This window comes from Pseudonaja textilis, chromosome 1 (genome assembly GCF_049901715.1).
Source record: "Pseudonaja textilis isolate UNSWEBS1 chromosome 1, rPseTex1.2, whole genome shotgun sequence".
Lineage (NCBI taxonomy): Eukaryota > Metazoa > Chordata > Lepidosauria > Squamata > Elapidae > Pseudonaja > Pseudonaja textilis.
In genome coordinates, this window is record NC_141990.1 from 270537886 (window position 1) to 270552047 (window position 14162).

The 14162-nt window shown below is 34.8% G+C and overlaps 1 protein-coding gene across 1 annotated transcript in view; it reads left to right on the forward strand.

Annotated features, from left to right (window-relative positions):
- The window catches only part of SPTBN5 (spectrin beta, non-erythrocytic 5), a 98640-nt gene that overhangs the window by 82418 nt on the left and 2060 nt on the right, over positions 1-14162 (forward strand). The window contains exons 60-68 of the mRNA XM_087931059.1: positions 250-426; positions 1277-1381; positions 3644-4186; positions 6312-6383; positions 8618-8704; positions 9368-9459; positions 10044-10129; positions 10305-10425; positions 13323-13435. Coding sequence (XP_087787185.1) covers positions 250-426; positions 1277-1381; positions 3644-4186; positions 6312-6383; positions 8618-8704; positions 9368-9459; positions 10044-10129; positions 10305-10425; positions 13323-13435 — 1396 coding nt within the window. The remainder of the gene's footprint in view (positions 1-249; positions 427-1276; positions 1382-3643; positions 4187-6311; positions 6384-8617; positions 8705-9367; positions 9460-10043; positions 10130-10304; positions 10426-13322; positions 13436-14162) is intronic.

Sequence of the window (14162 nt, forward strand, 5' to 3'; positions counted from 1 at the left end):
GTTGGCATTTAGTGGATATTGTACATCACTTTGAAATTCTTTTGAGTATTGAGTCTTGTTTCAGGGGGAAAAAGACCATTTTACTTCTGTACATAATTTAGGACTGAATTCCCCAAAACAAAATAGCTCAAGAGATTTCCTGGAAAGATGTCATAAACTCAGTTTACGTTTATGAAAAATGAAATGATTGGGGTTTTTTGTATTTTTGTTTCCCTTCTTCAATTTCCATATGGGAATTTGTTTCTCTAGATCGAAGAGAAACTCTCTGAATTATTGGAGCTAATGCAAAAAGTGAGAGAAATCTGGGATCTGAAGAAGGATTTGTATGAGGAAAACTGGGAGATTCAGCTGTTAAAAAGGGAGCTGGACTTTGCTGAAACCTGGTTGACAGCTAAGGAGAGTTTTCTTTCAGATTCAAATTATGGGGTAAGTAAGCAACAGTATAGTGCAAAATGCCAAACTCAAACCTATCCAAAAACAACTGCATCACTTCTGAAACATTTTAATTATGTACTTTTAATTTTTTAGCTTTTCCCCAGAACCCTGGGAAATTTCTTTTGAATTTCTCTAATTGCATGAAATAAGGAAGGATATTAAACATCTTTCTATCACTCTATTTTTCCCAGCTGCCAAAGGGTAGAGAAGTTTGTGTCTGGTTTATAGCCTGCTTTTCCTTCAGGAACTCAAGTAAACTCCCATCATTTTGCCCTCAACCACTCTGTAAGATTAGTGCTGAGGCAGAATGAACAACTCAAATTCAGCCAATGAGTCTTCTAAAAACAAACCCAGGAGATGCAAACTTATGGCTTAATTGTATAATACTGAAAGAATTCCATCCCCAGCCATGGTGACAGCAAAGCTGACTTGCTAGGCATGCAGCAATGTTGCCATCAGGAGAGAGGAAAAAAACTCCCACTTATATCAATACTGGCCGGGTGGGAATTTCTAGTGAAATTGCTGCAGTCACTGCATGCTGCTAAGCCAACAACCTGCCTTTCCCTTGAACAAAATTCCTTCAAAATTGAATGCTCTTGTCATATAAAGCACGTAGAGACACAAATCTTGTTGCCTTCCAACATTCATATTCTAAATATAACCTCGATAATGAAGAAATTGAAAGAAGAGTCATCTGTGCTTCATTAGCAGGAAAGCTTCATAGCCATTCCTCACAGCCAACTTGGATGTTTCTCTTTCCCTATTCTGCTCTTTCCTCTCCTCCCCACCCCAATGGCATTTCTGTACTAAAATAATTGCATTTGTTGACTTCACTCCCTAGAATTCTGTCTCCGATGTTAAACATCTGTTGAAGAAGCATCAAGACTTTGAAAAAATGCTAGAAGCCCAAGAAGAGAAATTTGCACAGTTGAAGAGAAAGACAAAGGTACTATGTTAAACCCAAGGAAGACATGTGGGGGACCGGCCTTACATAAATACCTTTCATCATCTTTCCCAAACCCCATGTGGTTTTATACTTAAGCTTAATAATAAGGTGGCAATTCACTCAAACCTGTTTTTTTATATTATGCTTGGCCTTCTTATGGTTATGTATGGATTACTAAGTGCAACAATAGCCCAATGCAGTGGTGGGATTCAAAATTTTTTACTACCGATTCTGTGGGCGTGGCTTGGTGGGCATGGCGATGCTTGGTGGGTGTGGCTTGGTAGGCATGGCTTGGTAGACATAGCAGGAGAAGGATATTGTAAAATCTCCATTCCCACCCCACTCCAGGGGAAGGTTGCAAAATCCCCATTCCCTCCCCAGCCCACTAACCTGCTTTCCAGCTCCGTTCTCCTGTGCAGGGCAACCAAAGGAGACCCAGCCGATCAGCTGGGACTCGGGAGGCAGAGAATAGTTTGGGGTGGAGATATCAGAGGTGGTATTTGCCGGTTCTTCAAACTACTCAAAATTTCTGCTACCAGATCTCCAGCACTGGTCAGAACCTGCTGAATACTACCTCTGGCCCAATGGTTTTTTTTAAAAAAAGAAAAGGACAGCCTTCTAACCACAGAGATTTAAAATACAGGAATGATGGAGGAGAATCTTTGTTGTTTTTTTTCCTCAGTTGTCTTGCACTCTGCTCTTCCTGTATAGAGCGGTGTGAAAATTACAGAACATTACATCATCCACACTTTTCATTTCCAGTCGATATCTATAAGGAGATGTCTGTGTAAATAGACCGTCAGGTTCTGCAGACTTTTCTTTACAGATTATGGCTATCATGTGGCTGTCAGAGCCAGAGCCAGAACTGCTGTTTAATGGATGTATGAAGAGATCTATTGTTCTATAGATGTGATCTTGCTGGGGGCAGGAAAAAAAACAGTTTAAGACAATGGCAGTTAAGGAATGGATTGACCTCATCCTGCCCTGGTTTTTTCTTCCCTTAAATCCCAGCTTTCAACATTCTTACTGATTTTTGCTCCTTCTATGAAATAGCTACCATGGAAGGTCACCTACAAAAGCACCAAATATTTTTGCCAATTTTCCAAAAGTTTTCTTCCTCTGGGAAAAGATAAATGCTTTTTTACATCATTCTGAAAATGCTTTAAATTTCTTTGGGTTTGCTTTAAACTGCGTTATTTTTGTAAAGTAGTGGAGTACTCCCATGTGGTGAAACTTACTCTCTCTGTAACCTCTATGACATCTACTTCTCAGTATTTGGCCAGCATTGTGTGATCTGTTAGGAATGGGTATTTGACAAAAGAAGCAAATAAGACTGTTTTTCTGCCTACATTGTTATATTTAATTGAAATCAGGAAAAATATAAAAATAAGTTGAATGCAAATGATTACTTAAGAGATGCGAGTAGGAAAATAAGAGATAAGGTCAAGAATCAATGGATAAAAAGTGAGCATAGATTAAATATAAGGCAGAGTGATGAGCATCAAATAACATTGCTAATACAAAAAAAACGAATGAAGATCAAATTGCAAAGTAAATATTTGAGGAAAGAGCAAGAAGGAGGAGATTGAGAATGTCATGTCTGGAAAGAATTAATGAGATTTTCAGTTAGAGACAAATGAGTAAATTAAAAATAAAAGACAACACGTGATTTGTTACCTGGTTGTAGTGGAAGTAAGGATGGTTTGCAAGGACCCAAAGGTATTAAAGAGGGTTGATATAAACAGTTGGTTTCCTTTTCTCTTATTTCACATATTTAATTTCTTTTATCCACTGTTCTTCACTCTTTGTTTCATTTTGCATGTCACTCTGAAAGTGTCAGTGAAAATTGTCAGTGACTATTGGTGTACATTACAGCCAAAATATGGTAATAGAGACAAAATAGTGGTGTATAGTAGTATTAGTGAGACTCAATAGTAAATCAGTGGAGCTGTTACCCAGTTGTATGTTTTCTTTCACAATTGGAGGGAGGACAGGCATGAAAATTCAACATTCAGGCTCTATTGTAGTTTCCTAGTGGTATAGAAACTATGTGAGGCAAATTTACATACAGGGGTGAAATCTTCCACACTCATATGCATATGTGTTCAAGGAATGAATAATTCTATGTGCAGAAGCCTAAATATCATTTGATTAAGTAGCCAGAAACTTGCAAATTTTGTGTGCTAATGATAGATTTTCAATAGAAAGCACAAACACTCTTTTGTGTGTCCTCCCACTCATTCCAAGTGATTTTTTTTTCAGAGAGAACTGAAGCTACTGAAACAAATGACTATAGAAGAAAATGAGCAAATGACCACATTGATCAAAGTCCCCTCACTAAGAAGGCGACATTCAGATAGAAGAAGCATAATGCTTGAGCCAAAGAAAACTCAGCAATTACCACTTTTATCCTCAATTCCCAACTTAAGAGATCCCTTCAATGTCTCTCCTACCCAAAACTCTAAAGAGAGTTTGCACCAAATCAGTTCTGAAGAAGACTTGATGTTGATCAATGATTCTCCCGAACCAAGAGTGCTTGGCTTAGAAAATTCCATGCCAGAAACTGAGAATTCTTTATGTCCTTCATTGACCTCAGACTTGAATATCCAGCAATCTGATGTTGGATTTTTGGAGTCACACAGTAGTGATTTTAATCCATCAGATGTGATAAACAGTGGTGAAATTTCTACCTCTGAGTTAGAAACTAGTGAAATGAAAACTCAGGATGGTGAAGGATCCCCTGATGATTGCCAAAGTTTTCTGCACTCAGATTTATCACCAGAAGGATCAGAAACTGCTTCCCAAGTAAGTTATTCCCTTTTGTGTTACCCTTTTGTTGACTGAACAATGATATCATTACTTATTTTTATATAAAATAAGGCTGTTTCATAAGAAACATTCCAAAATTCATAATAAGGTGGTGTCTTTCTTCAGAACAGCCAAAAGCATTGCCAATTGTGAGCAACATTTTCCAGTCTCATTTTTCTTTCATTTTTATGGGTCAATGTCCTCCAGGATTATAGCAATGAAATTCAGCTGCAATCTATTAATGAAGCAGAATTTCCTGCCAATTCTTAACAGAAAAACCCTTTAAAAAAACCAGGTAGATTTGTACCTATTTCCACCCACCCTGAAATTGAAGGGGAAAAAACCCAAGGCAAAAATTCTGATCTTAACGCCTCAGTTGTGTAATTTGGTAAGTATCATGTATAGCCTTCAGCCATCAAAAATGGGTTGAAGGACAATGAAAATGTTAGTCAGTGCCATAAAAATGTTGCTTCATATTAAGAGAAGAGAAAGAAACTCAAGCTGAAATAACCTACTTAACTTTCTACAAGGTAATCGTTCTAGAATTCCTTGTAGGTATTTTTAGAACTGCAAGTTTTAGATTCATCTAGGACTGCACAGATAATAGTTGATCTCTCAATATTCAAAACACAGTATTTACTTGTATTTGATTCAAATCTTAGACAAAATAGTTTACTTTTATTCTTTGACTTTTTAAGGAAATAGAATCGTGGGCTATTACTAGTCATAGGTTCCCATCCACTCACAAAAATATATTGTTTCTGTGCCCTTTTGTGCTTGGTACCATTTTTCTGTGGCTGCATGAGATTTTGTCACATATGGAAAACTTTCTTGGCATCACTGATTAATGCTGCATAAGTAGTTTCATTAGATCTGATGATTGGCTTAAGGTAGTCTGTGGACCTGTTATCAATACATCTGATTTGCCCTACTATCCATCTCCCAGTTTAATGATAAAACATCAGGTCTGAATAAAAAGTCACGCAAAGAAGAAGGCAACCATGATAGGAGATCAAATGCATTCAATTTACTGTATTTTACTTTGTGGTGGTCATGGGAAACTGAATGGGTCAAAGAAAACTGATAATCTGGGATGTCCTATTTGCAGAGTGTCTAGTTGTCTGAAATTGCTCATAGTAATTTTATATGTGCTGAATTTTAAAGAAAACTGCTACTCCAAGAATAAATTATACATTTTCCAAACTGCATATAAAACACAATAATCCTCAAAGATCCACCAGAAGCATTCTAAAATCTTCATTCTTAAGCAACATTGTTTATTAGGATCAATCGTATTTGTACAAAATTGTGCACAAAGACATGTATATAGTATCCAGGTGCAACTTCTCAAAACAAAGCCATATTTTTCTTGCGAAGATATGTAGCTCCTTTAAGGAACTATAGATATTGTTGGGGGTCTGAAGGTTTTTTCCATTCAAATTTCCATTCATATTTATAAGCTCACACACACACATGCACAGAGAGACAAAGACATGTACACATGCACCAGAGAGACAAAGACATGCAACTCAAAAGATCAGGATGAATGAGACCAAAATCAACTTGTCATTACAGTGTATGATAGAAAAAGACAACAACTGTCATTTACTTTTCATAACAGAAAGCACACTTCCTCTTTAAACATTCAGTTCTTAATGCTACAAATCTGCCATTTCTCTTTCTTCTGATTTATGGCATCTTCTAACATCACCCAACCAATAAGGCAAAATATAGCCTCTCACCCTTAATCTGACTTTATCAGAAGGATGGTTAGATTAGCTGGATGATCCAATGAAACTTTATAAATCATTAGTGAGAGTAGTAGCCCAGTCAAAGGCCTCTAGTATGTCAGGTTGCTTCAGTAATTCAGTCTTCATTATTCAAATATATAAAGATTAATAGTTCCAAGACTGGACACTTAATTAACTATTGATTTTGTATTCCCTAAATAAAATCCTTACTTAGTTCCATCTCCTCTCACTCTATCTCCCGAGTCCCAACTATAGATTGTGTGCATGGCATTTTTTCTGTCATATTATTGTATAAATTTATGAATGATTTATTGCATTCAAGCTTTCATCATAACAAATTAAATTACTTGCAAGCTTCTTGTGCATTTCAGATTTCTGCCAATCGATATATTATGGCAGGTTTTCTAGAAAAAAGAGACCAGGTCCTTTCAAGAAGGAAAGAGGTAAATATAAGTAGAACACCTGCATGATGTGGATGAAATGTTAAGATGGGGCATCTGTGCCCTTAATATGGCTAACTAATTGATATGTTGTACAGATAAATGTATGGCTCCATTTATTCAATGGATAGAAGATGCAATGGCACTTGCCACTTAAGAGCAGATACCTGCTTATGCTTATAAGCCTTTGACTTTGTAGACTTTGTACAGACATGTCTAATGAAACATAGGGTTCATTTATACAAAATATAGTAGGTTAAAAAAAGATGGTTGTATAAATGTATTTGAAATCTACATATATTTAAATAATATTTGCATTAGATGAGTAAATAGAATTATAAATGTTTCATGTTATAATAAAATATGTATTAGAAATATATACATGCTTGGATAATATTTGCATTATACAAGTATATATAGAATTGTAAATGTTTGTTATAATGAAATAAGTTAGATATTAGAAACATATACATGTTTGGATAATATTGCATTAGGCAGGTATACATAGAATTGTAAATGCTTGTTCTTATAATGAAATATGTTAAATATTAGGAATATATACATGTTTGAATAACATTAGATATATGTATATAGAATTGTAATGTTTATTTATAGACAAATAATGTTTATTATAATGAAATATATCATTTTTTTTCTTTTTATGTTTATTTTCCTTTTTTGTGAAAGCGCTTTTATATGTTCTTTTTTCTTTCTCTCTTTGATTATGTATCTACAGTACCTCCATCATTCTGATCTTCAGGTCTTGTCCTTTTTTACTCTTTAGATTATTAATTAAAAGCCAATGAAATATGATAAAAGAAAAAAGTTAAGGTGGGATACGATTAGCCTGAGATTATATTAAACTAACTGGATTTTCCTTTTTTATAAGAATTTATCTGAAAAAAAACTAAATGAAGGAGAATTCCAGGTATAATTCAAGGACTGATGTTTTTCTTGCCATGCACCTCCTTTCAGAAATTTTCTCTCTCCTTTTTTCCCCTTCATTCTAGCCTATCCTGTTTCCTCCCCTTTTGGTATCCCTACCACAATACATGTGCAAAGTCAGCTGCAATGCCAAAATGATACTTCAGTTAACTTAGTTTTGTTGAATTACTTGAGCCGTGGTATCACAGTGGTTAGACGGCGGTATTGCAGGGCTAACTTTGACCACTGCCAGGAGTTTGATCCTGATTGAGCTCAAGGTTGATTCAGTCTTCCATCCTTCCGAGGTTGGTAAAATGAGGACCCAGATTATTGGGGGCAATATGCTGACTCTATGAACCACTTAGAGAGAGCCGTAAAGCACTGTGGGGTGGTATAAAAGTCTAACTGCTTTTGCTCTTGCTATTTTGCACATTTATTTAATATATCAGTAAAAGGAAGAATTGAAATTTACAGATCACCTTGGCTCATATTAGTATTTGTCAATATATAAAAACTAAATTCTTACAAAGATCATTAGCTTACAAAATTTAACCCTGTTTTCCTACCACCAAAAGGTTTGTTTAACAAGAGAAAGAACTACTAAATCTCCCTTGGCTCAAAACTCTACATGGGATTCCTCAAAGCTAGTTTTACCCCTGTGGAGTCCCAGACAGTCCTGCCTACTTTTTTCCTGAATTTCTGCTTTCTTCTTATTAAGGGGATCAGGGAAACAAGACAGCCAGTTTGATTTTAAGGTACAGCTGGAAACTGGGAGGCTGTGAATTCTGGATTTGCCTTGGGTATGAAGCCATATGGGTGCCTTTGAGCCAGTCGCTGTCTCTTAGCCATAGGAAGAAGGCAATGGCAAACCGCTTATGAAAAACCTTGCAAGGAAAAACTGCAGGATTTGTCCAGATAATTATCAGGAGTCAGTGCTAACTTGAGGATATACCAAAAAAAAAAAAAAAAGTATGGCTCAAGAATTTTGTCAATAGTAGTAAAAAAAAAACAGCATTGTGGAGCAGGGTCATTGTAATCAGGGCAATTATAAAGCTTTACCCCTCACCAAGGATAGTCTAAAGATTGTGTATATGTGGGCCCATATGCACAGAAGGAGAAAGAGGCAGGCTCTAATTACAGCAGCAGATTGACTATGGCCTCAGGACAGAAAGAGTTACTTCACCCTACATTGGATTAATGTCAGTTATTTCAGAGTGAAAGCAAGCTACTAATGGATGAATAATTTTAAATAATGATCAGATTGACACGTGCAACAGTTTGGAAATAGTTTATTTTATGTTATATTATTTCAGTCAAAGACAAGGGCTTGGAACACTTTCTATGTTCAACTTCGAAGACATAAACTTGACTTCTATAATGATGAGAAGGAAGTAATTCAGGTACTTTATTTTATAATCATTTAAATCTTAAAAATCTATTGCAGTCTCACTGAAAATCCTCCTCCACCCTTTTTTTTAGCTAGTTAAGACATGCAGTTTGATAAATGACTATATTTTCTAACACCATCTACTGAAATTCTTAACAAAAGTCAAAACAGCTGACCTGTATCATCACATCAAAATGCTTGATTAAAATAGTCCTGGATCAAATTTAAAATACATGTGTTGGTTGATTGTTATCATTATCCTTGGCAATTTTTATGAAACAATGCAGCAAACTATAATATGGTCATATTTTCTAGAACAATGATTTTGAAATCATTTTGAGAAAAATATTTAGGCTACAAAGTTTGCATGACACATTTCAGGCAGCACTGTTATTTCTTTTCAAGTATTAGCAAAATGGCTAAAACTCACTTCACCTAGTAACAAGATCCCCTGCAATGAATGAACATTCTCTTGCCAATGTGCATCACAAATGTGGATAGTTCATAATGGACAGGCCATGTCTCCAAAATGTCTATTTCCCCCCACACACATTTTTATTTGAGAAGCATCAATGGAATTTTACAGTTTGAAAATCACTGCTCTAAAGGACATGGGATCAAAAGGATGGGGGTAGAAAGTCTCTGCTTATTATATCTTGTCTTTCTCCTTGTTTAGAAAATACCTCCAGGCTTATCACTGAGCATAGCTGGAGCCAGGTGTGAGAGGCTAATGAACTATTCCAGGAAAAAAAATGCTTTCAGCTTGAGGTAAAAAACATAACTGTTAATTAGAATAAAATGCAGTGCTCTCATCTGAGTAAGCTAAATACTGTTAAGCTTAGAATGATTTTGTAGAATTGGATGCTGCCATTTGCACCGTAAGAATCAAAGTGCAAATAAAAGTACCAACAGAATGGTCAGAGGAGTAAAAGAAATGTCATTCAAAAGCAAAAGGACTTCCTCAGTTTGCAAAGGTTGAGCTACCATCATTAATGATTCCTGAAGCATAATTCCTCTCTCAGTTCTGTCCACTAAACTAGAACTCACTAGACCATGATTGCATTTAACAAAATTGAGAGTTTGGGGTCTGAATTAAGTTATCAGTTTTATTTAGAAATTACAGGACAGAATTTATCTGAAATCAGTGCATGAAAAAATTTCTTGGGCTTTGCTGAAATACAAAAACTACCACTTGTATTTGTTTTCTGGTCTGCTAATGCTAATAACATTTCTTATATGAAAAAGAATGGGGCTTTTGGTGGGCTTGTTTCTGTAGGTATTTTATTGTGAAGAGATATCAATGAATATATTGAATAAATCAATTAATTCCATCTTCAATACATGGTTTACAGAACAAGTGATGGGGCAGAGTACTACCTTGCAGCATCGTGTCAGAAGTTAATGGAGGATTGGATTCATGCATTACGGAGTAACTTAGGTAAACTGATGTGGTGTAAGGAGTCAGGAGTATCTCAGCTTGCCCAGGGAACCCTTACAAAAGAAGAACAGAGACAGAATATTGGGCAAAAGAGGACAAATAATGCTAAATGTTCAGGTTCTTCATCGCCATAATTTTGTTTTATTCCTTTGATTTCTTATATGGATTCCTGAAGATCATAATAGCAATCAGAAGGACGTTTCAATCAATGAAAATGTGGTGAAACCTCAGATAAAACCTTGGATTTCTACAGCTAGAACTTCTCATAAACAGACTAGCAAAGGTTTCCTTCTGAGGTAGGCATGGGTTTCTGTTCACTTGAAATGGATCGATTCATATTCGATTCAATATATTTAAGTTTGTATCTTTCAAAAAAAAATCCAGATAAATTATTGCTTGTTTTTTCAATGTGCTCAACAACATTAGAATATCAAGCATCATAGAGAGTCTCGAACTTTGAGAACAGATTTTGTGTTTACAGCACTTAAAAGAATAGCAGTTCTTCTATCTAGTTCTGCTTTGTTTTTTTTTTGTTTTTTTATGAACAAGTTTTATTGATTTTTGAAGACAAACAAAACATAACACATAGAAGTATAAAACCTCCTTTCTAAGAATTACTTATAAATTTCAACAAGGCAAATAAAGCATTATTTTTTAAAACATAGTTCCACATTATCACACTTCCATTTACACATATATATATCTTTTCCAAATTTCTCATTATTTCTCCCTTCACTTTCATTCAATCATATTTCCTTCTATCAAAGTTTCAGTAATTCTCAATCAGTCATAAGCACACAAAATACATAACCTAAAGCAAAACATTGGAGAAAAAAAAAAAACCTCCTTAGTTATCATTTATACATATCTTTTCCCAATTTCTCTCCCTTTAATTTCATTTCTCCAAGATTTTATTAATTTAGAATCAAACATAAATAATCCACACACTAAACATAAAACATAAAACTTCTTTTGAGAAGTGACTTGGCCCCAGGTTACATCTTTTTTGACAGACCTAAATCAAATTCATGCCCACCTTATATACCCTTCATATCTTATTAACCATTTTATATTCTCTATATAACTTCTCCCATCTTTTCACTCTCTTAATTATATTTTATTTATTTCATCTTATTTCAAAGTCATTATACTTATATCTTTTGTCCGTTCTTTACCAAACATCTATGTATCTCTTCCTTTAACAAAAAATTCCCTGTAATCGCTTTAAGTATGACGCCTTCTCCTAAAATAAAGCTTAAAATAATACATAATTTCCATCCTGATTCTGCTTAGTACATTCTACATATTAAATCTTAAAATAAAAGAATAGTAAACTTATAGTATAATTAAATATATAAATTCTATTCTAATTCTAATTCTGATAAATACATTGTTTTAGGATAGAAGAAATAAAATACTAAAGTTAAAATAACATTAAAACAAACAAATTAAACTTTAACTAAGCATTAATCATTTAACACAGTCTCCTAATATTCAATCAAATATCAACATCCATCATTATTAAACATTAATATTTCATTAAATATTCCAATAAACTGTTTCAAATGCAAATACTACGATACTATCTTATGCACTCTTGCAGAATCTTCTTTAATTATAAACTATCTATCATCCTTCATCTCTGAAAAAAACTTTTTTTTTTCAATCTTGTCCTAACCCGTGGCTTTTTTTTCTTTTTCCCTCCCTTTCTTCTCCAATCTGGTCTTTTTGCCCCCCTCTCCTCTCCCGTTTTTAAGTTTCCTCTCTGTTGTAATTCTCTTTTCAATTGCTTTCTAACATTGTACCTTCTTTTCACCCTATTTTTCTTTTTCTTGGTTGTTCTATTAAATCTTAAATTCTCCTTTTCCCTTTCTCCCTTCCCATTTTCTTTCTTAGTCAGACTTTTTAGTCCGTTAAAAATGGCTTCTTCCTTTTCTTCTTCTTCTTCTCCTTCTCCTTCCTCCAGTGTTTGCTGGTACATAGAAACCGCCATTTCTAAAAAAATGGAAGGCAGCTCCCAAAGAATCCTTGCCACTTTGTTGTCTTTCTTTTAATTTTTCATATTCCATTTTCAGTTCATCAACCGATGGTACCATTATAGGTTATTTTTTTTTAAAACAACCCAGATGCTTTCAATCTTGAAGTAGTTTCCAAATGTCAGAGTTATCAAACAATCCAAACAAACAAAACTTTTTTCCTCTTCTTCTCTTTACAGTTTTTTCTCCAGAGGCAAAATCCCAGATGTATTTTAAAAGCCGTATTACCATTAATTAATGGTCTTGTAATCTTCAAGGCGTCTCCTCCAGCAAAGTTTTAAAAAAAAATTTTTAGTCCTCCCCTTCCCACTTATAACAAAGAGCTTATTTTTACCTTTAAAGAGCAAGTTTTTCTGTGCTCCTTTGCTTTCTCCGTAAGGGGAGTGAGCTTTCCTTCAGCACTTTCGCCGATGTAACAAATTCTTTTGGAAACAAATGTATCAATCCAAAGTCAGGTTTCCAGGGTGTTTTAAAAGTAACATAATGTCATGGTTTAGCCAAGAAAACGTCTCCTTCTAAGACTTCCTCCTGCACAAACTTATCCAGTTGAAGATTCCTTTGTGGCTGCCATGGAGATAGCCGCCCCACCGTCTCAGGAAAAAGGAGTCTAGCCAGCCGGGGAAGGGGGGTGCGATGTCCCCAGACCCCTGCCCGGATCTCCTCTGTCTTCTGCTGCCCCTTCAGGGCAGCGACAACCCCCAAATCCAGTTGGATCGGGGGTACCTTGACGGCGAGCGCAGCAGGGACCCGCAGAGAAGCGGATTCCTGCCGCCGCCGAAACCTTACAACCGGAAGTCAGTTCTATCTAGTTCTGCTTTGTTGAATAGACAGTTGTAGACATTTCAGTTTAAGAAAGGAAAAAACAAGAAAAGATGATGAAAAAGATGAAAAGATGAAAAGCTGCTATATTTTTATTTCCTCATGACTTTGCTAAGTGGTTGAGCACATTTTTATTTCTTGATGTTAACTACCATGAAAATACTTATAGCTAAAATAAAATAAATAAAACTGTATTCATGTATTTTAAATTTAAATCCTTATCTACAGGTTCAGTAAAGAAAAACTAACAGCTGCCTAGACTCGCATTTGTGCGATGGATGGCCGTATAAATCCATTTTATTTAATGAACTAACTCTGTTAATCCTGCTTGGTAACAGGAAAACTCCTTCCTTCAAAGCTAATCGAGAAAAAAGGCTTACTGGAAGTTCTGTTATATCAGAAACATTGACGCAAAATTATGACACCCTCGCTCCAAATTCTGAAGATCCTGGTAATAGCACAGCACTGTTTTTTTCTCTTTTCTTAAGATATATTTAATAAAATAATTCAGAATGTGTTCACAGTTTCATAAAACAGAAACAATATTATGCTATGTTTAGAGGTTTTTTTAAAAAATTACTACAATCATTTTATCACAATTCAGGGTTTTTTGGTCAGTAATTATTATAACATAGAGGTTTAGAATTAGGGGCTCATAATTTTCTTTGTGATGCATGCATAGTTTTGAGTTCGAGATCAGAACAGGTTATTTATGGATTGTTTAAAAGGTTAAATGATTTTACTTCTTATTTTCAATTCTCATAATTTCCCCTATTATAAAATATTTAATGAAAATGAATAGTTATGTGTGGGATTTAGCTGTGCAGTACATGCGATAGTAAAAAAAGAAAAAGTCAAATTTTATCAATTAAAAGGGTAATGTGAATAGTCCACGACATAGATCAGGCCATTATAGCTAATGTTCAATCACGTGAATGCAAGTCAAACCAGCTGTATGGCTGGCTAAATGTTTGATGATCATCTTAATTTTGCATTTTCAAATAACAGCAAAATGATGATAGAAGAATAGAATGGTTCTTTAGGCCATAACCACCTTATTTTCGTGGCAACAGCACTATTTAATTCAAATACTTCATTCTTGATTTGTAACTTTAAGAGAACAGTACAAAATCAGAAACAAATCTTCTAACTAGGGTTTTTATGTTGCCCAGAGTCAC